Source organism: Lipophrys pholis, assembly GCF_963383615.2.
Source record: "Lipophrys pholis genome assembly, chromosome: 9".
NCBI classification, from domain to species: Eukaryota; Metazoa; Chordata; class Actinopteri; order Blenniiformes; family Blenniidae; genus Lipophrys; species Lipophrys pholis.
The window spans coordinates 2,066,882-2,093,774 of NC_137639.1; the positions used below are offsets into that span (position 1 = coordinate 2,066,882).

The 26,893-nt window shown below is 42.6% G+C and overlaps 1 protein-coding gene across 1 annotated transcript in view; it reads right to left on the bottom strand.

The window, feature by feature from the left end:
* Positions 1–26,395, bottom strand: part of ascc3 (activating signal cointegrator 1 complex subunit 3) — a 218,626-nt gene extending 192,231 nt beyond the window's left edge. The window contains exons 1-4 of the mRNA XM_080471968.1: positions 26,326–26,395; positions 25,505–25,632; positions 17,592–17,742; positions 7,526–8,097 (exon numbers count right to left, since the gene is read on the bottom strand). Of these exons, the coding sequence (XP_080328094.1) occupies positions 7,526–8,097; positions 17,592–17,742; positions 25,505–25,597 (816 nt within the window). The 5' untranslated portion in view covers positions 25,598–25,632; positions 26,326–26,395. The remainder of the gene's footprint in view (positions 1–7,525; positions 8,098–17,591; positions 17,743–25,504; positions 25,633–26,325) is intronic.
* Between the last annotated feature and the right edge of the window lie 498 nt (positions 26,396–26,893).

A 26,893-nucleotide genomic window follows, 5' to 3' on the forward strand; every position in this document is an offset into this window, starting at 1 on the left:
TTTATTTTACTTTTCACTATAGAGCTCGGACTAGGATCAATTTCTCTTTCTTTCTAATTGCATTATTCAACATTATTGTTGGATTCAATTTTTTTCAGTAAGTCTAAATAAAACATAAAAAAAATCAACAATTTTACATTATAGAAGTTCATATATGGATGATGATGATAATTTAGTAAAGATCAGTAGATCTTGTGTGTGGCGTTCCACAGGGATTAGTGTTTTTACACAGAAACACATGAAAACCCCAGATCAATATACTTATCAACATCATTATTAGACTATTTAAACAGCTAATTAAAAAAAAAGAAAAGTGAAAGGTTTAATGATTGAATGAATAGCAAAGCCAATAAATGAATTAAAAACTATACAAATATAGCTATATAGAAATACAGCATTGTGAAAATGTTTGAGCACCCAGTGCTCTTCACCTTTGACCTCAATAATGTAATCTAATGGTCACTGAGTGACAGTAAACCCTTGAGGCATTGCATTAAAAACAATGAGAAGTACAAACAGAAAGTCAGAAAACAAAAAGCCCGCAGCTCGCAGCTGCGACCGATTCAGAGGCTTTAAAAAATGTCCTTGTCGACTCTCCTGCTGACAATTCCAAAACTGTCTGAGTAACCTTTTCAAACAAAGAAGTGGTTGTTAGTAATGGGCTACTTCTGTGCTCATTATCAGGTCCCAGGTGGTACTCATTAGTTAAATAGATGACTGCCGTTACATCTGAATGTCACAATATTTCCCAGCGTTCAGGGGAAAGTCTAACTGGCTGTTTATTCAAACAAACCAAAGATATAAAGCAAATTTAATTACAACAATGTGCAGCATCTCAGATGAGTTATCATCTATTGTTATTGAGTCATCTTGCTAAAGTCCACAGTATTGGGCCGTGAGCACTCCCAAAACACACACGAGCTCAGAGCAGTACAGTGGCTAAACGGTTCCAGTGGGACGGTGACGGAGAGCTCCAGCTCCACTCTGCCGACATACTGCTTACACAATGCCGCCTGTGTAAACAAGCTAGTACTGCCAAATATGACTCATGACGGGCCATTTAGGGTTTTTATTGATGAGAGGGTGGTTCAATTGTCTGAGAGCACATTGAAAACCGCCCCATCTCCATGGACAGAAAGTTTGAGGATTTAGAGACAATTAGAAGAAGTTGTGTTGCACGTTAAATATTCTGCACTGTCCAAATGGAGTCGGTTGTTTCCAGTTCAATTCAATAGATCTTTGGCTATTAAAAGAAAGACTACCACTCAAAACAAGTTGTACTTAACATGTCGACTATAGAAAGAGTCATTGACTCGATTAAAGAGACGCCTCCCTTCCTCCAACACCTTTATGGCTCCTGACCAGTAAAGGCACAAGGTTGAGGCACTAAGTGATCCTGTCCTCTGCATTGTGTTGCAGAAGCTGTAAAAATCATGTATAAGCTCCATTTACATTCTAGTGAAAACACGTCTATTTTGTGAAAACAAAAAGCCTGGAGCTCGCAGCTGGTTGTTGCTGTTGTTTGATTTTGCAATGAAACCACACAGAACAACAAGCTTTAAACATTACCAATGGCGAGAACGCCGACATTTGTATCAGACAACAACTGTAAAACTACCAAGTCCCAGGAGAATATGGGCTGAGACTACGTATGTATATGCATGTGTGTAGAAGAACTATTTACCATGGCAGTGGTGCGCATGACCAGTAGCAGCGTTTCCTCCATCTACACGGAGACGGAGCTTGAGCGTTTTTGAAAAGTTGCGTTTTTCACGGTTTACATTGACAAAGAGTTAAAGCATTTTAGAAAAGTTGCCGGAATCAAAACATAACATTGTGTTTTCAGAGGCTCTGAGCAGCGTCATGTAAACCCACACCCAAAACACAACGGAAGTTTTCAAAATAATGCCTTGTACATGGGGCCTTAGGCTGGTCTGGTTAACCACGAAGACTGAGTAGAATGGCATGTGTGTCATGGGCACTTGTGACATTTACTCCATCAGAATAACAGTCAGCTGGTCGTATCAGGATAAGTCAGCTGGATTGGACAACCCAACTCAAACCCTCTTGTTGACTACGTCAACCTGCACTTCCTCAAGTTGAAAAGAGATCGTAACAGGAAGCATAGCAACAGAACTTCAGTGTAAATGTCCAGAATCTGTTATTTGCAGCAATCAGGAGCTTTATTTTGGTTCAAAAGAGTTATCCAGAGGAACATATAAGTTCCTCTGGATTTAATATGTGAAGCTTATTGCAGAATCAGCAGCAGTTTTATCTCGGGGAGGATCAGGCACAGTGTAAACAAGAGCAATCAGAGATTTCTGACCTCCGTCAAGGGTAGGCATGAACACAGCAATATGACAAATATTCCACATCTAGGATCCAGGATTTGATCCAGATTACCACCAAAATGTAATTAGTTCTTCCTTGAATCCAAATGCACCTATTCATGAAGATCCACTCATTAGTTTTTGAGCTATCTTGTTAACAGTGATTTTATAACCTCCTTGGCGGAGGTAATAAAGCTTTATACATTGGCAGATAGAGAATCCCTGTGTCATCCCAGATACAGAAATGACATAAATAAAATGCACAAGGCTCCAATCAGTACAAGCATCAATAATGGAAATCCATCTTAGAGGATGAGGAATGTCTCTGTGCAAGAGTGCATACATATTCAGGAGGAAGAAAATCCTCCTCCAGCGCTGAAAATACATCCACCATGAGCACTTCGAGTATGTAATCAGTTTGGAGGTTATGCTACACGAGGGGTGAAGATCTATTTAGAAACTAAAAGCTACTTCAAGGCTGAGCGATGTGAAGGACTGCTCATTAAAAACTTTAGAAATAAGATTTTGACATCACTAGCACACTATTTTTAGAGCATGCCCTGAGAACTGCCAGCAGGCACCGGACCAACTAACGCTTCACTCGACTTTCTTGTTAACGACCCATTTTTATGTCATTGCTGGAAAAATTGGTCAATGACAAAAATATTTGGTCAATGCGACCTCTGAACCGTATGGCTTCCCTCTTCAGTGCTGCCTCCTGGACTCTACCACGACTCCAAAATGTCAGCAGTCCGGGTCACCAATGAGAAATAATAAGAGGCGGGTTCTCTCCATTGTTAGCTTTAATGGCACCGAGAGCAGAGCCTTTAAACTTTACTGTTGACTCTGGAGTCACACAGAGGGAGAGGCACGGACAGCCTGCAGGTGCTCTCTCACTCACACTCACACACACACACACACACACACACACACACACACACACACACACACACACACACACACACACACACACACACACACACACACACACACACACACACACACACACACACACACACACACACACACACACACACACACACACACACACACACACACACACACACACACACACACACACACACACACACACACACACACAAAGCAGCAGCAGCATTCTACATCTAAAGATGTCAGTGGGAGAGTACACTTCCAAATGTCAACTACGTGAGGAACATTGGAACCAACTGTAACAGGCGAAGTCGGACAATTTTGCTACTGTGGTCAATAGCAAGATAGGAGGGAAGACAGACAGACAGACAGACAGACAGACAGACAGACAGACAGACAGACAGACAGACAGACAGACAGTTCAGGTGTATAAAGGGAACTGAACAGAGGAATGAAAATAAAACCCTGAGGGACACAATGTTGGAAGACTTTCTTCGTGCATTGGACAATTTAATGGATTGTGGTGAAAATACTTCTATTGGGTTTCAATACTGAAAAATGAGAAAGGCTAACAAAGACAACCCTGAATTTGACCTTTCTATCTTTTTCAGACTGTTCTTTCTCTTCACAAGGGGAAAGATGGGGAGATCAAAACAGAAGAGGAAGCCTTTTCTGCAGCTGTACGGTTATCATGTCAGTGGAATCATGAATTTCCTGAGAGATGCCTCAATAAAGGCAGTCATCGTCCACTGCCATTTTGTCAAAACAAAACGTTTAATATATTTTTGTGCCCTCTGCAGTGACCTTTGTCTTTCTATGACAGTGTCTTTCAGATATCCAAGATCAAACAATCATTATCATGTTTTGTGCAACTCCACAAATGAAACCACAGACTAACAAGCAACAGATGACTGATTCACTTGTATACTTCACAGGAAAAAATGGTTTGAGTTCATCATTTTCACAAAACTCTTTCAAATATTGTTGAACTAGCAAAAAAAAAACATGAAACGAAAACCTTGTCAAGGGAAGAACAGCATTATTACATGCCTACAAATTCATGTTGTTAAAATGACATGGAGCAGAAGCAGGGTACGACCCCCTGACCACACCACCATCACAGAGTAAACACAGAGAGACAGACATGTGGGACATGTGGGACTCAACAATTAAGCTTAAATGCATGTTTTTGGACTGTAGATGGAAACAGAGAACCTTGGAGAAACACAGCCACAATCTAACAGAAGATAAGCTCACAACACACAACTGGAAGGCCAGTTTTCAACAGTGTTCAATCTATTCAAGCCACGTTCTCAGATGATTATCAGTCCACTGAATGGCGTGAAGTGAAGTCTAATAGGACATGCATGACAGCTCCATCATTCAAACAAAGCAGGTCGGGAGGCGTAAAGAGCAGTCTCCATATACAGACTGAGAAGAAGACAAGTCAACAAGGTTTCGTTTCTCATGCTACCACCAGAGAACTCCAGGCAACAAGAGTGTACGGAGATGAGCCAGAGGGCGGAGGACGAGTCCAGGAGGGCGGAGCTGAGTCAAAGGGCGGAGGCCGACTCCATGAGGGCGGCGATCAGCCAGAAGGTGAAGGAAGAGTGTCCATGAGGGTGGAGACGAGCCAGAGGGCAGAGGGGGAGGCCGAGTCGACGAGGGTGAAGACGAGCCAGAGGGTGGAGGACGAGTCCACGAGGGTGGAGACAAATGGGAGGGTGAAGGCCGAGGGGTTGGCTTGGCTGAGGGCCTAAATTGGGCGGTGGAGATATGTGGTAGAGCGGTGAGGCAGCGTACCTGACTCACATCAGGTGCACTGCCTCACCTCTCTGCCCATAAAGGAGGAGGTGCCCAAACATGAGGTGTGACGGGTGGAGGAAACACACACTGTGCAGCTGAGCCTGAAAAAGGCAGCAGGGTGTGTGTGTGTGTGTGTGTGTGTGTGTGTGTGTGTGTGTGTGTGTGTGTGTGTGTGTGTGTGTGTGTGTGTGTGCGTGTGTGTGTGTGAGGTAACAATAAAGGATGTTACCTCCTCTCCTCTGTGTGCGGACCCGAGAGTGGCAAGCATGACAGCCAGAAATCAACTTCACGGGAAGATTAAGGCCACATGAGAGTAGAAGTTAGTGGGTCATCAAACTTGACACCCCTGTCGCATGCAGAGCTTTGGTCACTCCAAGATGGAATGATCCATGTGGTATGGACAGACTGTCTGGGATGACGGCAGGCCTCGTCTTAACAGCTGGTGATTTTATTCAAGCAAAAACATACTGAGACTGACTGGTCTGATCCGGTAAGCATGGAAAAAAAAGCTAAGTTTGTCAGCTGAACAAAAATTGCACTTTTAACTTATTAAACACAATCTAATGCATTTCTCTTGCACCAGGAGCAAGATGCACATTTACATTATCTCTTGTTCCCCACAACAAAAGAAATTGAGTTTAAAGGGAATGCTTTAAAATGTGATTTATTATGTGAGCATATTAAGTTGCCCAAATGTCCTGAGGACCCTTCATGTCAGCTGAGGTAAGGTGAGGTGAAAGCGTTTTCAGAGGTCTTGAGGTAAAAGCCAACTATGACGAGGTCTAACAGCCACGACACGATACGTCCAGCATGTGGCTCAACCATAGAGACCTTTCTGGAGAAGGTCAAGGTTACACAATCAATAGAAAACTGAAATATTCAACGTGTCACTGAGACAGAACAAACTTTACGTCAGAGATACAACGAAACGTGAAGAGAGGCCTGCTGGAATACCAATGGATCTGGTGCTGCTTACATAGAACTGTAGTGTTTTATCAGAACTATTCAGGTCCCCTGAGCCTGCATGTAGAAATCAGGTGTAGAGGCTCCTCTTAGTTCTGCGTGGTGAAGGGTCTGGTAACATTAATGCTTTCGGAAAATGGCTCGTTCAGTTTTGTTTTTTTCAAATATTACTACAAAATTTCTTCGTTCAAATGTATTTCTGTATGTGAAACTATGAATTCAGTTTCAGTATTTCATTTAAATCCTTGTATTCATTGGTCTCTCCACTATCTTGAATGTTTTTCCTGCCCTAAAAAAGCCTCCAATCAAAAAATGCCAATGCACTCAAGAATTGTAAGCGTTTCATATTTTCAACCTTGTGCCTGAGTATTGGAATATATTGCCGTATGAGCCAGGGTATTACAAACAAATGTTTCTGTTCTCTTTAGTTTTTTAAACGTGTCTGGTCTGCATTTAAGCATGTTTTCCATTATAGTGTCTGTCCAATCTGGAAAGTGTAAGTCTACACACACACATATATACAGCTCTGGAAAACATTAAGAGAGCACTGCAAAATGATCAGTTTCTCAGATTTTACTACTTATAGGTATGTGTTTCAGTAAAATTAACATTTTTGTTTCATTCTATAAACTACTGACAACATTTCTCCCAAATTCAAATTCAAAATGAAAATATTGTCATTTAGGACATTTCTTTGCCACTCTGCCCTGAAGGCCGGCATCCCGGAGTGGCCTCTTCACTGGAGAGGTTGACTCTGGCGTTTAGCGGGTACTATTTAATGAAGCTGCCAGTTGAGGACCTGTGAGGCGTCTATTTCTCTAACTAGAGACTCTAATGTACTTCTCTTCCTGCTCCCACTTCTCTTCCTGCTCTGGTTAGAGCCTGTTTGTGCTGTTCTCTGAAGGGAGTAGGACACACCGTTGGAGGAAATCTTCACTTTCTTGGCGATGGAATAGCCTTCAGTTCTAAGAACCAGAATAGAGTGTCGAGTTTCACATGAAAGTTCTTTTTCTGGCCATTTGGAGCCTGAATCCACCCCACACATGTGATGCTCCAGATCCTCCAGCTGCTCAGAGGAAGCTCAGTTTCATAGCTTCTCTCAGCAGCTAAACTGTTTTCAGCTGTGCTCACATGATTGCTCAAGGGTTTTCTAATCGTCCATCAGCCTTCTGACACAACGAGCAACACATTGGAGTATTAGAACACTGGAGGGATAGTGGCTGGAAATGGGCCTCTATACACCTCTGTAGGTATTGAACCAACAACCAGACATTTGCAGCTAGAATAGTCATTTACCACGTTAACAATGTACAGAGTGTATTTCTGATTACTTTAAAGTTTTCATTGAAAAAAACTGCTTTTCTTTCAAAAATAAGGACATTTCTAAGTGACCCCAAACTTTTGAATAGTAGTGTGTATAGAGAGAGAGAGAGAGAGAGAGAGAGAGAGAGAGAGAGAGAGAGATAGATTTTTATAGATATAAAATACAGTTTGTAAGACTAACTGTTGGACTGTGATGGACCCAGTAGTCCTACCTCATTCTGCAGCTCATCGTCGCTTCTCTGTGAGGCCAGCATCTCGAACAGGGAGGTGCACAGCTCCTCGGGGTTGGATGAAATCATGTTGCCTCCACTCAGATACTTCTCTACTTCTGTTCGAAGGATGGCTCCGTCCCCAGAGCTCAGAGCTTCCCCTCCTCCAGCTGCGTCGTCCTCACAGGCTCCCTTCCTCCAGCTCTGCTGAGGGTTCAGGAAGTTGATGAAGTCCAGGTCTTTGTCCTGGATGCTGGACTCGGACAAGGCCTTCAGTGGGTCCAGCGTGTAGCATTCATGGGAGAAGGTGATGTTGCGTCCAAACGAGGAAGCTGGCAGGGGGTTGTGACGGGACCTCTGAGTTTGGATCAGTTCTTCGACTCGAGAGTCTCCAAGCTGAGCGACCAGCCGAGCTACACAGGTACAGGAGGCTTCAGCTGCAGATGAGGGGAAGGGCCCAAACATCTGCTTGATTGCCCGGGTCTCCTCTGTGCCCACGTGGTCTTTGTTGTGGAAGGTCTCGAACAGGAAGACACCCGCACTTTCAATGGCCTCCTGCCCATGTTCATCACCAACTGTAAAACAAGGAACACATCGACAGCTTTAACACAGCAGAGTCTCACAGTCAAAGAGTCTCACAGTCAAAGAGTCAAAGAGTCTTAAAGTAACAGTCAAAGAGTCTCACAGTCAAAGAGTCAAAGAGTCTCACAGTCAAAGAGTCAAAGAGTCTTAAAGTAACAGTCAAAGAGTCAAAGAGTCTTGCAGTCAAAGAGTCTTGCAGTCAAAAGCCCCGTTTCCACCCCACAAAAAGTGCAGGAATGGAGTGGTATAGTCTGTTACAGTTCAGGTTTCCACCCCAAGAATTTGGGATTTCCCGGAAATAACCGCTCCAAAGGTTGACGCTTCTCCCTCGCCCTTCCGTTGAGGTACTCAGGACAATAGAACGGGTCTGATTTTGAGGAGTCGTCTGCTGATTGGTCAGTGATTTACTACACGCCCTCAATATTTTAATATGTTGGATGTTAAAATTCAAAAAATCTCTAAAATGTGAGATGATTAATACATATCAGTTATGTGAATAGTCAGTGCAGTACATTTCCTTAATTGAAAAAAAAAACATTTCTCGAAGGTTATAGATAAAGGTGAGCATAGTGGCAAAGGTTTGTTTGTTTATTGTTGTTGAGTTGATGTGATGTACGGGGTGGGCTGAAAGCCAAGCATTGCTTCTGCCCAAACCTTTTTTGGTTGTTAAATGTAAACAACCAAAATAAAACGTCCTTTCATTTCATGTATGAACATTTTCAGCTTTGCACAGTTTTGTGGTTTTTTTTGTTTTTTTTCTTTGCTGCGCAACTTTCATGTTGGTCCTGAAAGAGCAGACACCAGGCAGGGACGGAGACCGGGACTCGGGAGCAGACGCGACGGCTGTTGTAGGTACCAGATCTGTCCGCGGCGGCGGGGCTTGCGCATGCGCCTGAGCTACCAGAGCGGTCCGGGGCGGGGCTAGAACCCGCGCATGGTGATAACGTTTCACATTATGATTGGCTATGATGGCGTTTCGCATTTTAACTGGCTGCAAGTTTCCCCCGTCACAGTATGAAGCTAACATTAGCTTTCACAGTTAGCTTCGTAGCTTTGTAGCTCCGTGAAAAGCTAACAAGGCTGTGTGAGGTGAACAGGACGCTACGACTGGTTTTATGTCTCTGAATGTTCCGAAGCAGCAGTGATCTGTCTGGTTTAACTTCAGGAGAGTTTAGAGGCAGAACGTGTCTGCTGGAGCTTCGTCTGATTATATGAAATATCCTTTTTTACCGACTTAATGCTGTAAAGACATGTGATGGGTGACAGAGACATTTAGTCTGTTTCTCATATCTCAAGCAGGTGAAACAATAAACGGAGTGTTTTCCAAGACTGAAGATAAATATTGTGGCAACAATGAATGAGAAGGAATGTACAGATATAATGTAGAGATAAGTGACTGTTTTCATTATATTACCAAATACATACACAATATCATAATATTGGACATAGCGACAAAGGTAGAATTCTTATGAAAAACTTTATCTATCGATCTATCTATCCAGCCCGTAATGTAGTTTGTTTATATACAGTTGCCGTAGATCATATTGTGTGACGTCATCGACAGGCGCAGGCACGAACTCCGCCCCGGACAGATCTGGTAGCCCAGACAGATCTGGTACCTACACCGGCTTTTTGCCGCCGTAGCGCGCTCCGGTGCGGGGCGACGTCACCAATGCCGGCCGGCGTTCGCTCTCTCAGAAGCAACATGGAAGTTGCAGCTGCAGCTCTGTGGCTGCAGAAAAAAAAGTTAACAAAACAACGAGTGCTCATGCTAAGCGAAGTATGTAAACAACAAGAGAGGGTTCATAAGGTCCAGATCTGTCGCCCCGGCTGAGACTACTGTTGCAACGTCACAAATCTGCGGAGCTCTCAACATTTTAACCTCCTTTCTGCAGAGGAATCGCACCAGATTTGACTCTGGTTCGGCTTTGCCATACCGCTCCATACCGCTCTGTTCCATCCCTGCACTTTTTGTGCGGTGGAAATGAGGCTAAAGAGTCTCAGAGTCAAAGAGTCAATAGTTTGGGGGATGAAGAGAAACACTCAGCACTTTGGTTGAGGAATAAAGCTTGTGAGATTAAATGTTATGATCAGAGCAAATTGTTCTTCTCAATTAAAATGAAAAAATAATGATGGGGTTGGAATAAAACTGTAGATTTCTGCCAACTCTTTTTTTGACTAGGATAAACTACAATTTAATTAATTATTTGCTATTTTTGTTGTCCTTCTATTCTTAGTTTGACTTTGTTACACATAAAGTGAATACTTTACTGTGTCTTTGTGTTGTATATATATTCCCCAGAATTGTCAGAATAAATGACATTTTCTGGTTTGCTATAGGAAGTTTTAAAAAACTGGGCAGATGATTTGGTAATTTAAATAATACATATTTTTACAGTTTTCACAAGTATTAAATAATAATAGTTTTTGCACTCGATGACAATGTCCAACTTCTCCTTTGTTTCTTCGGGTTGTAAAAACCTTGTGATTGGATTTTTAGCTAGCAGATTCTCAGTGTCAATGACTCTTGAAATTTGGTCCAACACTTAAAAAAATGCAGTAACTTCCTAATCAAACATTTATGGAAGTATTATTTAAAAAAATTATAAGAATAATTAAAGCTGCAAGCAGCCTCGAATGGGTCCCTGCTACTTGCGGGACTCCGACTGAGACGGTCAGTCGATGTGTGTATGTCATCTAATGAAGCATGTGATATGTGGGGTCAGTATGACAATAGACAGGTTGTGTAGACGGTACTTCCTGTTTACAGCAGGTGGCACTAAAGCTAATGATTGTCATTGTGATGTAGCTGTGATGAGGGGCGGGATCTGAAGTAATATGTCAACTCTGAGGCCAATCTGACCAAGTACAGGCATTTCACACTCCACTTCCTGTTTTTAAGGCAAAATGTCAAACGACCTTTATATTATATTATATTTTGCAATGATTGAAAGGGGTCATATTATCCAGCTTTTAAACACTTTCACAATGGTGTCATTGGTTCAAAAACATATTCAAAGTTCATTGCTTCTCCTTGATTTTCCTCATTTGAATATTGGATCATAGGAGCTGGATTCAGAATCTGCTGTGTCTGTGTGAGCTGGACTGGCTCCGCCCACACATGCCCATCTTGGGAAGAGGAGGAAGTACTTCCTCTCGTGGTGCCATGTGCCAGAGCAAAGCTGCCTAATTGTGGGAGGAGTCAAAGGGAGGGCCTACCTTGATTGTGATTGGCTAAACCCCCGATGACACTATATAGGGTTTGATTTCTGATTGGCTGGTTGGAGCAACACACTTTTTAAAACCTGAAACAAGCCAGGGACAGAGAGGACAGACTGTCTTCACTTCTGGGACGTCGTTTCAGGTATGGGGACGATTAGCACTGCTGGAGAACCATCAGGAAGTCAATTTAGCATAATATGACGTATTTAAGTAAGCTTTGGCCAATGTCTTTTCAATCACCACACAAATGTTCAGGTGAATTGGAATCACGCCCTCAGACTAGTTCACGCTACAAAACCCAATTTTGTCCAAACATATCGAGCCGAGCAGGCAATGTTAAGGCTTTTTACACTGCACTTACTGTTTCATGGCAAAACGTCTATTTCTGCCCCTGCCCTCAAATATTTTAGGACTATTTTGATGCACTTTGTTTACCAATCTCTATTCTATCACCACCCAAAGTTTCAGGTAATTTGGAATAACCAACTCAGACTAGTTCGCGCTAGAAAATTCTATTTAGTTCATAAATCTACGAAAATCCAAGATATATTTCAAAATAGCGGACCTCCTGTTGAGGTTTCATAAGTGTGTAGAGACTTATTTTGTGCGTCTTAGGGTGTTACATATGTGTGCCGAATTTCGAAGCTCAAGGTGAAACCCGATGCGGGGACTGAATTTTTATTCATTTTCCAGGTGGTGCCATTGAGCCATTTTTTCAGTCACATATGTGATTCCTCCAAATTATCACATTTTTTGCCGGACCTGATGACTGTTCAAAGTGTCGCAAAAAGTTATGTATGTCTAGGCCCTCAGAAACACATTTTCCCATAATGAAAAATTATGAGTTAATAATAATAATCAATCATCATCATCATCATCATCATCATCATCATCATCATCGCTCTGGTTTCAATAGGGTCCTTCATCACATTCAGTGCTCAGACCCTAACTAAGAGTACACTATTTATTTCAACTCGAAATTTGTTAGAATAATATTTTCTACAATTTCTAAGCATGTTACATTTAAACCTGTCATAGGGCTATGGCATGCGGCATTTTACAGAACTGAAGATATCCTTTTCTTTTCAGGTTCATCAGTGGATTTCACTCCTGTGGAGTATGCCAATTAATTGTTGTACTTGTACATCATATTAGGATTTTTTTGTATGGTCAGTGTGTTGGTGATGGTAAGGCTCTTTCGACAAACACACTAAATCTGTAACTGAATATTTGGAGGAAAAGTCTCCGTCAGCGGCCCACCCTTCATACTGTTAAAGGTCTGGCCCTGACCACAGCGGAAACGAGGAAAACCAAGTGACGGAACAGTTAAAATTCATGTAGTGGTCATCATTTTAATGATGATGGTTATTAGAATTGCTGCAACAATATTATCATTAGTGGTACCAAGGTAGCAGTGCTGTTTTATATGGCCATTAAATGCGAGCCGTGCACTATTCAAAGCTCCAGACAAGAATCCGCTGCTTGGAGCTCTAAAAGGCCGCGGCTCGAGCTCACTCTTTAAGTTTCCCGCACCTCATTTAAATAATATTCAAACAATTCATGCTTAACCAGAACTGCACTTAACAAAAAAGGAATACAGAGTAATTGTCCAATTAGAGAAAAAAAATGTCAGGAGGACACAGAGAGAGGAGAGTGAAGAAGGCTGGAGAGAACGAGGGAAGTAAAGCAGATGAAAAGGATTTAAGCCAATTAAAATGCTCTGAAAAGCCAGGGACTGGGTGCCTCGCCGAGCCGGGCAGAGTGGCTGCTTTCATCCTGTCAAGAGTGCGTTTAGGAGCATCTTCTTATTTGGATCCAGCCAAGCAGGTGGAGGGCAGGTTTACATCAGACCGCAGCGTCACCGCAACAAATGTTCTGAGCATCTGCTGGTGAGGAAGACGCACAAAGCGCCCCACGAACAAAGCAAGAGGAAGATTAATGAATCCCATCACAGGCTTCCATGAGAGAACTCACTCACTGACTCAAAGTTCCGCTTGAAGTCGAAGTGAGAAAAAGTAGCACATGTAGATCACGTGATTCAACCTGGATTTGAGTCTCTGAAGTAAATAGGAGTGTTTTCAAATATGACGACACTGCGAAAACTTCCAACCCTATAGACATTTAGTCTGCGCCAGACTTCTTTTGTGCAGTCGTCCATCAAAACTAATGAGTGAGAAATATGGATTCTACGTAAGCCGGTCCCACTGACAGCAGGCACCCACTATGAGTTCCTGGAAACACAAAAGACATTAGAGGCAGCGCGCTGTGCAAACAATTCAGACTGCTGTCTGAGTGCCTGAAAAAAGCAATGAAGTAAATATAATTAGGTAGAAATAATGAAGTGGACTGATTTGAACTGGCACTGTGCAGGCTGAGGGTAACTTTATCAGTGTCCTCTGTGTCATTTCCCATGACTTGCTGCTAATTTCAAATCAACACCAAGCGGTGGTGTATCAAAAAACACATTTTGGAAGAAACAACAGTACCAAATCAAATTATCCCTCCATCAATCCATCTGTGTGCCTTTAGACCTGCTCGACTTTATGAACCTGTAGAAAATATGTTGGTGTCATCTGCAAATAAGCTTAATCTGTGTATTTGGAGACCACAAACAGTGTCCAACGACATTTATCAGTATTCTCCAATGTAATTGGGGTCTGAGAGAGAGCTGGAGAGCTGGGCGAAACCCTATTGGAAAACAAGAGATTATAATTATTATCATAATCATGACTATCATTTCCCACATTGCGCACAGAAGGTAAAGGTGCGTAATGTATCTGAATAAGGGTCTCAAATGAGCCTGACATTCCTGATATTCGTGGAGCATCCTTTTGGCTGCCAAAAAATATTCCAAGAATATCAAGAATCACCTGCATTCATGAAGTTTGCAACTGAGCATGTCGATTAGTTGTGATGCGTGTTGATGCGTTATGTGGTGCGACAGCATTCGCTCCGCTACAGCATCCTCCTCTCTGTGCAACCCTACGCCATTTCTCTGGATGTGGCGCGATCCTGAGTGTGTGAAGTGTTCAGCAGGTGATGGTAGAAAGACGGGTTGTGTGTGGATCCAGAAATATACCCAGTCGTGGACCTGGCTTGTTTTATGCCCTGGGCAAACACCTGCAGCACGGCGTCACTCAGTCCAAACCTTCTCATTACAAAAAACACTAAAGTAAACTAAACTTCATGCATAATAAACAAATTTTAAATGAGCTTTTTTTTTTAGATTTGGTCATTTTTAAACTTATATACATGCAAGTGTGATTAAAAAAAGAATAGCAAAAGAATAAAATAACATTTTAGACACAGCTCATTTGTGAGTTGTGTTATTTTTAGAACAGGCCTGGGGGCAACTCGTGGACCTTGAGGGCGACCTGGTGACCCGGGCACCTTGTCGGTGACCCCTGATCTAAAGGCTCCCACAAACTGCACGATGTTCGGCCGTCAGACACGAAAGATCGGAGGGTGGGAGAATCGTTGGTAAACGCCGCGGTTGCAGCTCAAATCAGTCGTGTTTTGTGCTGGGTTGTTGCGATCAATCACGTTTTTTGTGAGAAATCACATTGTTACACGCAAAGTTCATTTCAGAATTTGTGCTTCGTTTTGAACTTATATTAATGGTCAATCCTACAACTTTCCTTGTTGAGACATCGTCAAACTGCCGTTTAAATGTTTACGTACGTATATTTTAAACTTTAAATTCTTAAAAATCACAAAACAGGATGGATACATTTTGAGTAGCTTTGTTTTCGTGATAGGAAACAATTAAAATAGTGTTTAATCCAGACTAAGGCATTATATGCGAATATAGAAACTACTGACTACAAAAGTAGTTTGTCATTTTATATAAACAAAATTCCATTATTAAAAACCATCTCTCTGACAAACAACAATCACAACACTTGTGCTTTTAAACATCAATGTTCATTTTACACAGCTAAAACTTTTATGATAAATCTGAACTTGAAGCAGCGAGACTCAACAAAGACATCGTAGCTCTCAACATTCTTAAGATCACTTGTTAGCTTCTGTCTTGCACTGTTTGAACCGTGTGAGGAAATAATAAGGTCAACAATTTGCAACATCGCAGCTCCGACTGAAGCTCCAGTTTCTCTCTTTGGAGTTTTTTCTCTCTTTTTGTCTTTGTCTTACCTGCACAGGTGTGTGTGGATGCTGATTGGTGAAATGTGGACTACCGATCATTATACCAGCAGGATCTGTGTGATGATTTACGTGGACCTGCTTTGTGACCAACTGTTCCAGGCATTATTGGACATTGGTGATAAAAGGGAAGGGCGGTCCTGGCAGTGTGTGTTACAGAGTGTGTTAGTCAGGGTATGCCGAGCCTTTTGCTCCCATATCTGAACTGACTTCAACACCAAGGGTACGTCCGAAAAGTCCCTCCTGTCTCCTTATCTATCGACTTTAACTTAACCCCTAGATGACATCACAGGGTTAGTGAAAGGTGTTAGAAGGCTTCCTGAAGGAGTTAGTGAAAGGAGTTAGGAGACTTCCTAAAGGAGTTAGTGAAAGGAGTTAGGAGGCTTCCTAAAGGAGTTAAGGAAAGGTGTTAGGAGGCTTCCTAAAGGAGCTAGTGAAAGGTGTTAGGAGGCTTCCTAAAGGAGCTAGTGAAAGGTGTTAGGAAGCTTCCTAAAGGAGTTAGTGAAAGGTGTTAGGAGACTTCCTAAAGGAGTTAGTGAAAGGTGTTAGGAGACTTCCTAAAGGAGTTAGTGAAAGGAGTTAGGAGGCTTCTTAAAGGAGTTAGTGAAAGGTGTTAGGAGGCTTCCTAAAGGAGCTAGTGAAAGGTGTTAGGAGGCTTCCTAAAGGAGCTAGTGAAAGGTGTTAGGAAACTTCCTAAAGGAGTTAGTGAAAGGTGTTAGGAGGCTTCCTAAAGGAGTTAGTGAAAGGAGTTAGGAGGCTTCTTAAAGGAGTTAGTGAAAGGTGTTAGGAGGCTTCCTAAAGGAGTTAGTGAAAGGAGTTAGGAGGCTTCTTAAAGGAGTTAGTGAAAGGTGTTAGGAAGCTTCCTAAAGGAGTTAGTGAAAGGTGTTAGGAAGCTTCCTAAAGGAGTTAGTGAAAGGTGTTAGGAGACTTCCTAAAGGAGTTAGTGAAAGGTGTTAGGAGACTTCCTAAAGGAGTTAGTGAAAGGTGTTAGGAGACTTCCTAAAGGAGTTAAGGAAAGGTGTTAGGAGTGAGTAAAGGTGATCACGGTGGTGAGGCAGTCAGACTTTCACTTAGTGACGTCATAATAAAGCGACGGCAGCTCAAGTTAGTGACGTCTGCCATGGTGGGGAAAGAACTACAAGTTTCTGAAAATGAACTACAAAAAGTTCATCTGGGTTCTAGATGATTTCAAGTTGTTCTAGGCAGATTATTGCTTTTGTAACTTACATGATCTGCTCCTTTTTCAGTCATCCTGAGTTTCCCTGAACGCTCCGATGAGCGGGTTCCTTTAAATGGTGTCGCCGCATGGAATTATGGGGGAACATGAGCTGGTCTCCTTTGCTAAAGCATACATCAGTGTTTCATTAAGCTAAAGGAGGTTCTAAAGGAAGCATCAGTGGTTCCTAGGCTAAAGGAGGTTCTAAAGGAAGCATCAGTGGTTCCTAGGGTAAAGGAGGTTCTAAAGGAAGCATTGAGCCTCCTTTCCTTTGCTTATTGAGAATTCAGACAGTCCTTATCATGACCGCAACATACAACACTTCCGGGGTGAAGGAGAAGTCGATAGATGAGGAGAAAGGACGGACTTTTCGGACGTACCCACAAAGTGGATAAAGAGGCACTGAAGATGCGATGGATGTTGCATCAGAAGTTCCAGAGCCAATTTTTAAATCTGTCAATACCACAAAAGTTTCTAATCTATCCCCCATCTACCCATCTCCTGAGGCAGAACTGAAAATTTAAGAAACAGTTGGCCTCTGTGAAGTCAAACTATGTCAGCCTGACATGAATCTGCCAGTAAACAAACAGGTTTGGATCTAATTCAAATGGTGATCTGCACCTTTAAGAGTTCTCTATTAAAGCCAGGCAACATGTTGGCCACTTAAACTTACTTTGATGCCTAATAGCTGTCCCTCGAACCCACAAATACAACAACAGAATCATTTCAGCAGCTCTTCAGTGTGTCATAATCACTTTTAGACTGGCCATCTAAAGCACACCAGCAGTATTCTGAAACTTCCAACAGTGTTTTCATCAGTGCAACACAAACACACAAAAAACAGAATGAAAGGCAGGACAATGGATCGGAGGCTGAGGAGTTAATCACCAATCTGTTTGGCTGCCACGAGGAGGCTCTTCAGTTCCTGACTCGCAGCATGCTGCTTCACTTTGTCCTGATGCTCGGAGCAGAAATGGACAATCTTCTGCCACGTCAGGCCCTCTCTGGCAAACTGCTCCTGCCTCTTCAGACGCTTGGCCTATGATGATTCACAGGGAGAGACACAATTACATTTCAAGGAAGAGAAACCGAAGCAGTCAATGCTCAAAGAAACCAAAACACAGGTAACGCCGACTGTCCACACTCATTTGATAACGGCGTAGATACACAATAGTTACTGATGAATAATTTGACAGGCTGATCATTGATGAAAATACATTCAGACGCAGAGATAATGTCGACTTTCCCAGATATTTACGATGATGATGATGCCTTCTCTCGCTGACAAATCTGAGATGTTTAAGGCCCCGTTCACACAACACATTTTCAAGTTAAAACGTAATCCAACTATGCTCGGAGCCACTGAAAACTGATCTTTTGGAAAATAGCTACCAAGGTGGAACTTTGTCAAAACGCTCGGGCCCCATCTCCGTGTACACAGAGAAACTACCGCTACTGCGTATGCGCACCACGGCTGTAGTTCTTCTGCCGATGTGCAAATAGATGGACAATAACAAACATGGGGGCTTTCAGAGTGTCATGACCAAAGACATAATATACAGTAGGTGGACGCCTCATTCCGTGCTGGAGAGAACATCGGCGTCGCCGCCATATTGGATGGGGCATCACTGTTGGGTAGAGTCAGAGTAAACTGGAGTTAACGCAGAACCAGCAACAAGCAAAAGTCCATGTTTTGGTTACAAACACTTGGAGGAAAGTTGACGAGAGCCTACCAGTAAACCTTCCTCTGTATTTCCCTGAAAGTGAACTTCAGCCCAATGATGTATTTATATTTGTTATGTCCCATGAAGTTGTGAGCATCATGTGTCTTCTCAGATTAAAATATCTCCCTTGCTTTCTGAAAGTTTATTTAGAAATACTCACATACACACTTTTTACATGACAGAGGGAGCGCGACAGAAATAAATCCAAATTAATAATCAATCTGTTTCTTAATTTATATATTCATTAATATGCCATACAGTATGTCTATCTTTATTAAAGAGCAGAATACAAAGTATGAAAGCATGAAAGCACATATTCTTAATGTGTGAAAATTGGGCGAATTATGATTATTGCAGTTGGACTACTCCTTCCTCAGTAGAAGTAAATGCACTGGGGAAACAGGATGCCCCATCTAAGATGGCGCCGTGCTGCGACATCATCGCCAATAGGCAGCGCCAGTCAATGAGGCGTCTCTGTATATTATGTCTCTGGTCATGACTCCCAGTCTGTATTCTCCTGGAAGGTGCTCGTTTCATAGTTAACACCGTATCACCGTAATAACAATCCAAGTGCCAAGCCATTTCTACACTTCGGTGCTTGATCATCTTCTACTACAGTTTCATAATTTACAGTGATAAAATGATGTCTGCATGTTATCGAGATCCACCAAGGGGGAGAAATGTAACGTCTCCATTTCAATGAAATGCCCCACTAATGGGATTGGTAGTACAGCTGGCAGTGAAGTTAAGTCACCGTGTTGTAGATGATTTAGCCAAAACATTACCAGATGTCTGCTGACAGAAGACTGATGCTATGTGCAATACTTCACATCGTCATTAAACGTGCAGTGTCGTCAGTATGTATTTCTTCACAGGTGAATAAGACTTTTTCCCTCCAAATAAGCCTCATTGGGGCAGTGAGTTGTAAAATGTTCTGAGGTCACGAGAACCATTAACACGAGGACTGCATTACAATGGGTATCTTCACGTCTTCTGAAACTAAGCATTTCACCAGAAGGGAGATAATCTCAGCCATCTTTTTCTCCTGCAGAAGCACTTTTTCTGCTTAGAGGATTTAAGAGGAGCTGAGCCAGGTGAAAGTGAGCTGCTCATGCCGCTCCACAGCACGAGGTAAGCTTCAGGGAGAGGCGGCTGATCTGGGAAACAAGTCAGATTTACATGTGAAAACCAGAGTCGGGACACATGTTGCAGTGGAACTCAGAATATACAGTGTACATACAAACACCATATCTTATTTATTTGTTTGTTTTTTTATTTTTACAACTGTATTAATCCCCTTGGGGCAATTGTGACCGACTGACCCATCGGTAGCAGCAACACGGGGCAGCGCTCTGTCTTTGATACTCTACATTTCTGTATGCTTGTGTTTGTTCCTGTAATGTTCTTGGGAACAAGATGGAAAAAAGACCTTTTACACATTCTTTCAAAAATTAAAGGAGGATTCTTGCTTATTTAAACGTAGTGTTTCTTCCCATCACTGTGTATGATGTGGTTTGCAGTTTGTTAACTGCAACTTAAGTTGTAGGGAGAAAACAAGTGACAAAACATTTCATAATGGCGTCATAGTGATCCAGGTGAAGCAGCAAACCCAGTCCCGGGTCCTGATTCCTGCCTGGTGTGAAGCCAGGGAGTACCCCCACCACGATCTGGAGACTGGACCAGGAGAGACTGGACCAGGAGAGACCACCACGGTCTGGAGACTGGACCAGGAGAGACCTCCATGGTCTGGAGACAGGACCAGGAGAGACTGGACCAGGAGAGACTGAACCAGGAGAGACCACCATGGTCTGGAGACAGGACCAGGAGAGATTGGACCAGGAGAGACTGAACCAGGAGAGACCACCACGGTCTGAAGACTGGATCAGAACCAGTACCAGGCTGATCTGAACTTTACCTGCAGAGTCAGGAGGACTGAATGCTCACTGCTGAATGGTCTCTCTTTCTCTCAGGTCTCTGTTACTGCAGGTTCTCTCAGGGTCCCTGTTACTGCAGGTGTCCGGCCTGTTACTGCAGGTTATCTCACAGTCTATGTTACTGCAGGTTCTCTCAGGGTCCCTGTTACTGCAGGTGTCCGGCCTGTTACTGCAGGTTATCTCACAGTCTATGTTACTGCAGGTTCTCTCAGGGTCCCTGTTACTGCAGGTGTCCGGCCTGTTACTGCAGGTTATCTCACAGTCTATGTTACTGCAGGTTCTCTCAGGGTCCATGTTATTGCAGGTTCAGGGTCCATGTTACTGCAGGTTCTCTCAGGGTCCCTGTTAATGCAGGTTCCTGGTAGTGCATGTTTCCCGCCTGTTACTGTAGCTACAAAGAAGATCTTATCAACTCTTGCTTAAGCTGTAACTGTTCAGCGTGTTGTTTACAGTCAGGGGACGTCCAAAACGGCGACCAGAGAACCGCCAGACCTCTGACGTCACGCAAAACCTCAAATCTACCAATACCAACTACATAACTAGAGTACGGACTGGGAGCTCTTTGTTACTCTGGAGGCCGCCATGTTTGATACTCATGCATGAGCAGAAGAAGAGTTTACAATGGTGGTGGTGCACGCGCGTGTGTGTGTGTGTGTGTGTGTGTGTGTGTGTGTGTGTGTGTGTGTGTGTGTGTGTGTGTGTGTGTGTGTGTGTGTGTGTGTGTGTGTGTGTGTGTGTGTGTGTGTGTGTGTGTGTGTGTGCACCATTAAAATCTAAAACAGAAACAAAAATTGTCATGTTTTTACTTGAAAGCGTGTAAACGAGGCTGAAGAGGAGGGAAACTGTGCACCGACTCAGGAGCACTTAAAGAGTCACTGCATGTCAACACAGTTCACTGGAAGAACCACAGGAAGGAAAAGTCTGGAGCCATTAGAGAAACGGATCTTATAAAGATAAAGATCAGGCTTCAGATTGCTATGAAAGTTTGGAAATCTTATGAAATCAGAAGATATAGGAAGATGATGACGCTGGGGTCAAACTACAAGCAATGGTGTCAGGCTGTGGTGAAAGTGATCTTTCATGGCAGAATGAATTTGGATTGAATTTGGATGTCAATAACACAAATTACTTTGTTGTAGCTATATAATATCTTATAACAGTTTTTTGCATTTGCTAAAACACCATTTTGCAAACTAGGCTGGTTTTATCAAAATACTTCATAACATTCCCAAAACCACACCCCCAAACTGCAAAATACCTTCTACATCCTGCAAAATGAAGCACTGCAACCAAAACTAAATACATTATCAAATTCAAACATCTGCAACGACGAGCACACACTTCATTGATATTACCAGAGTTTTGTCTCAGACACTGGCATGACGTAAAGCACTTTACATCTTTAGTATATTTGGCCATAATACTTAAATAGTTCAAATTGTAGAAAATTCTTCAAACTGTTCCCGTGTGCAGAAGTATTTGCAGATACACATGCTGTTAATACATTTATTTAAAATTTCTTTTCACCAAACAAGTCAGTGCGTACTTTCCACCGCTGTGCTGAGAATCAGCCAATAGAGTGTTTCCAGTACACTAGGAAACAATGTTCCGTGTACTGAACTGCAGTCAACATTGTACTTGCATCCATATGTGCTCGTCTGAGTTCTTTGTTTCTTTCAGAGTTTCTCTCAAAAGGCTCCTTAAAAAAGTTCTTTCATTCTGACTTGGTTTGGCCTGAGGACACAAGCCGATGTGGCAGAATGACTGGTTGAATGTTGTTGAACGTGGTGTCGTCTTGTAAGACGTGGCTTTGGATTTCTTTATTATCCAAAACCAGATTTAGAATGGCAGTGAAATAAAACCCCAATGAACCTCTGGCCTCTTCCTCCACCATGGTTGAGTCTCTCAGTCCTTCAGAAAAACTAAACAAAACCAAAACATTGTCTCCTCTACGAGCTCTACCTCCACCTCTCACTCTACCTCCACCTCTCACTCTACCTCCACCTCTACCTCCACCTCTCACTCTACCTCCACCTCTCACTCTACCTCCCCCTCTCACTCTACCTCCACCTCTCACTCTTCCTCCCCCTCTCATTCTCAGCTCTTCCTCTTCCTCTCTCTGTAAGGCGCTCACCTGTGGTCTTGTCATCGTGTTTACTTCCTGATTGAAGTGGAAACGATTAACAAATGAGGTGTTTGGTTTCACATATCCTGTTTAGCTCGAGTATTTAAATGTCAGTGTTTTGAAATATCAACCATGTGACTTGATGTCAGATTGCTGGGTCTCATGCAGCCGACCGTGTTCAGTGCATTTAAAAAAAAAAAAGCCATTTTGAATTGCAAGATGTGTGTAAAGCAGAAAATGTGTTTTGAGTTTTGGAGACTTAAGAAGAGTTTTTGTTCTGTGTGTGTGTCCGTTTAAATAATTGTGCTGTGCGTGTCATTTTAGTGTGTTAGCAATTGGAAAATCTTTAAAAACATCCCTTTAAATGACAGGCTTATTAATAAAAACATAAATAGATTAATTGGGAAATTAAAAACAGACTTTATGTAACCATATTTTACAATATTTAATGTATTCACGAGAACAGTTCAGGAGAACACTCTCTGGAACATCCATTTTAAAGACCTGGTTCTGTTTTCTGTCCTTCCTTCCTGGTTCCCTGGACTTGAGGCTCAGTGATCCATTCTGTAGTGATGTGTGTTTTACTATTCACATGATGGAGGCAGCAGTTTGTTGACTGTGGAGAACATATATTGTTATGCTAATAAAAAGTCAAAATAACAAACCCACAAAGCAGTGTGCAGTGTCTCATTTCATGAACCCCTGAAGCTGATAATAAATCCGGGGCTGACACGTATTTGTAGTAATCGAGCTTCATAGACTCCGGGGGCGTCTCGATAATTTGGATTTCTGCACGACACATCTGGAATAATCTCAGAGTCTGCTAAATTGTGATTGCCAGCAGCAGAAATCATTGATATTGCACAGAGCTGATGTGGAGTCGGTGTGTAGCAGGTTGTGAACCTGCTTCTCACATCCTGCAGCAGATAACTCGGTACAGAGTCCAGATCAGAGTCTGGGTTTGGTTCCTCCGTCCTGGGTGAGATTATATCATTCATCCCAAATGAAAAGAGGTAAAACGAGTGAATATGAGCCATAGAATGTGCAAGCAGAGTCATCCAAGGTGAAAAAAAATTAATTAACTCGCATAATAAAATTTAAAAAGAGCCATAAAACAAAAAGGAAATATCATTCTGGTGCAGGAGAAGATGGTGATCAGGCATAACTGTTGTGACTGCTGTTTGGGTTGAGCACTGATCGATTAGACATTGAAGGAGTAATCCACACCTCCAGACATTGAGGTCCATGTGAAGGTAACTGTACAGGAACAAGCTGACAAATCAAAGATTATAGCCCTGGTCACCAAGGCTAAACAGCTTATATGGCACCATCAACAACAGGGATAGTCACAGTGCTTTTCAAAGAAGTATAAAAAATACATTTAAACGAGACAATTGCGATGATGGGATACCACCAGACTCATTACACCAGCTGACAGACAATCTACTGAGGCCCCGTTTTCAGAACGAAAACTTTCATTGCATTTTAGGCGGCTTCACTTTCATCTTCAAATGATACAGAGTGCAGGATAGAAGTGATTATCAAGTGTGACAAGGTGTGTAACAGTCAGTCCAAATGCTGAGTCAGCATATAAAGAGCAATGTGACAGCCGTGCGTAAAGCTGCACTGCGGAGGCTCTGGCACCACCATGCACTCTGGACACTCTGCTGCTGCACACATACGACCTCCTCGTCACCGCTTCTAACTCCAGAGTGACTGAGGGCGCAACACAAAGGCAGTTTTCCAGTACCCATACTGTCCATACTTGAGTTCTGGTGTAAAAGTGAAACGTCATCAGTGGGAGACCAAGTACTGACCCAATTCTTAGGCCGTTTCTAATTGAGTACACATGGAATACCCGGATGTGTTCTCGCTCCGCTCACTTTATCAAGGATGCATCGACACCGGACCTGTGTAGGCTTGGGAAGATGAATTACCCATAATGCATTTGGCAAGAGATGGCAGAGAAGCTCTGCACTTCGGAGGACGCCCTGCAAGTAGTTACTCATGACGTATGGGAGTACACACTGGCGTTCTAAGAATTGGAAAAAGTCTACTGAGCCTTTGTATAAGTCCCTGTTTTAATTCCTACATTTAATAAACAGATAAAGCTGTACTTTATCAGTCTCCTCTGTGGTCTTCTCCAAATCCCTGTCTCTTTCCCTTACGGTGGTTATCACAACCATGGGGAACATTTTGGGTGTTCAGCGGCTCTCCTCTGACCTCCACCTTCAGATCAGACTCTTCTTCTCCACCTCTGCAGTCACTGATCTCTCTGCAGCTCTCACACTATTTACAGCAGTGACAATGTGCTGACGATCATTAGTTCTTTCTTTTATCAGTGAAGCCACGACTGTGACACCAAATAATACCAAGTTCCTGACCTCCACCAGGACTATTTCACTCTCGGTGAAATTCCTTGTCCTTGTTTGTTCTGCCATAATTGATCGTAAAATGCCATCGATTGGCAAGTTGATTTACGCAAAAATAATTCCTGAGGTCCTTTGACTCGACTGTTAATGGGTTGAAAGTGGGCGTGTTGAGGGCGGGATGTGATCTGCGCAACCTTCCAGGTGGAGCGAGATGTATAAAGGGAAAAGTGCACGCAAGTGTGCGTATGCACGGTTCTATAAATCGCTATTTTCAGCTTTTGGGCGCACATACACTTTTAGCTTGGCTCCTACACAGTGTTTTATTAATGAGGTCATTACCATCCTGAGGCAGACTTCTACAGTGGCACTAACCCTAACCTTAACCCATTCTTGACATGCTGTCCTCATATTTCTCCACCTCAGACATATTCCAGGTCACATCCTGCTCTCAAGATGTCAGCACTCTGTGTTCCCTCAGTTCATACACTGTAATTCTGCATCATCAACCTGGAGTCGCCTCTAACAAGACTTTAAAATACATGACTTTACACAAAACTTGACAATCATCTATTCAACCTGTTTCACTTTGAAAGTTCCTGTCATAAGACTTTGGAAAGAACGTTTATGCTGATCTTTTTGTGCTCACCTTGAGGTCGTAGAGCTGCTGCTCAGTGAGGTCCTCCTTCCTACTAACGTTGGAGAAGGATCTGAGCGCGCCCGTGAGACGAGGAGGCGACATGCTTCTCTCTGGATCTCCTCCACACTCCGATTCTCCTGTTTGACAGGGACAAACTGAACTGTGATGGCAGTATGACTTCAACAAATCACACATGAAAAACTGCATGGGATGAATTTATTCCAAAATGGAGCTACTCCTCAGACTACTGTGACGTCAGGGCAGATTGCAGTCAGATGATGTAAGTACTGAACTACAGAGATTATTCAAGGCAGAAATGCCTAATCCTGGTACAGATCTACTTTCTGCATGTTTTAGGTCTGCAACCCACCTGATTACAGTGATTGGCTTCTTATTGAGCTGTGCTAGCAGCTTAATGATGATAATCATTGGATTCAACTTTAATTGAAGAAGAAGACATTAATACATCCAGGACAGGGGAAAGGAGGGTGAACACACCCCCACATTACATGACACACATGTTACCACATATCAGAAAGTCAGATATTCAACCTTTTCTCCCGTGACATACATAAACAATTCGTAAGTCAAAGTAATGCTGCTCAACCGTATTAACCACACAGTCTCACGGGCATTAAAACTTTAAAGCATGCGGAAATAAGCATGTTGTGTAAGTTATGATGCTAGCTGAGTTAGCTTGTCTGATTACTGTTTCCCGAGCCGCGTTAGCTTTGTCACCGTATCGTATTGAACGATGCGGGACTAACTATGACTATGACTATCTTATAAGGAGATATTGTAGCACATCATTCACATTTCCAATTATATACCTTTTTTAAGTCTCCTGTGGAGTCCACAGTCACACTGTGTGAGTGGTAAACCGGTATCAACAGTAGCGGCGTGTCTGAGAGGAGAACTGGGTATTGTAGTTTTACTGGCGGCTATCTGTAGTAGGGAGAACGGAAATAGAACTACATTTCCCAAATCCATAGGAGAATATGGAAGCTTGCTTGTGAAAAACACCGGCGTACACCAGAATGCACGGAACTGATTAAAAAAAGACTTAAATTGGGGTCAAGCTTCAATTTGTTGGTATTAATTTTCCGTAAACACAACTGCTTCTTTGTGTGGGAGCGAGTTTACCTGATATGGGATCACGTTTTATCGGCATCTACGTTTATCAGAGTGATGAGACGGTTAACTCCGCCCACCCAACCGTGTGCTGTATCATAGCAAAACGAGCAAATCTGAAAAGCGAAGACTGGGGGGTTTCTGACTAAATGAAACTTACTTTGAATATTGAAGGCGTAATATCTATGGAGGACTAAATGTACCGAAATCTAATAAATACATACACCATTAGATAATTAATAAAATTTGTAATTAATAAATACAAAT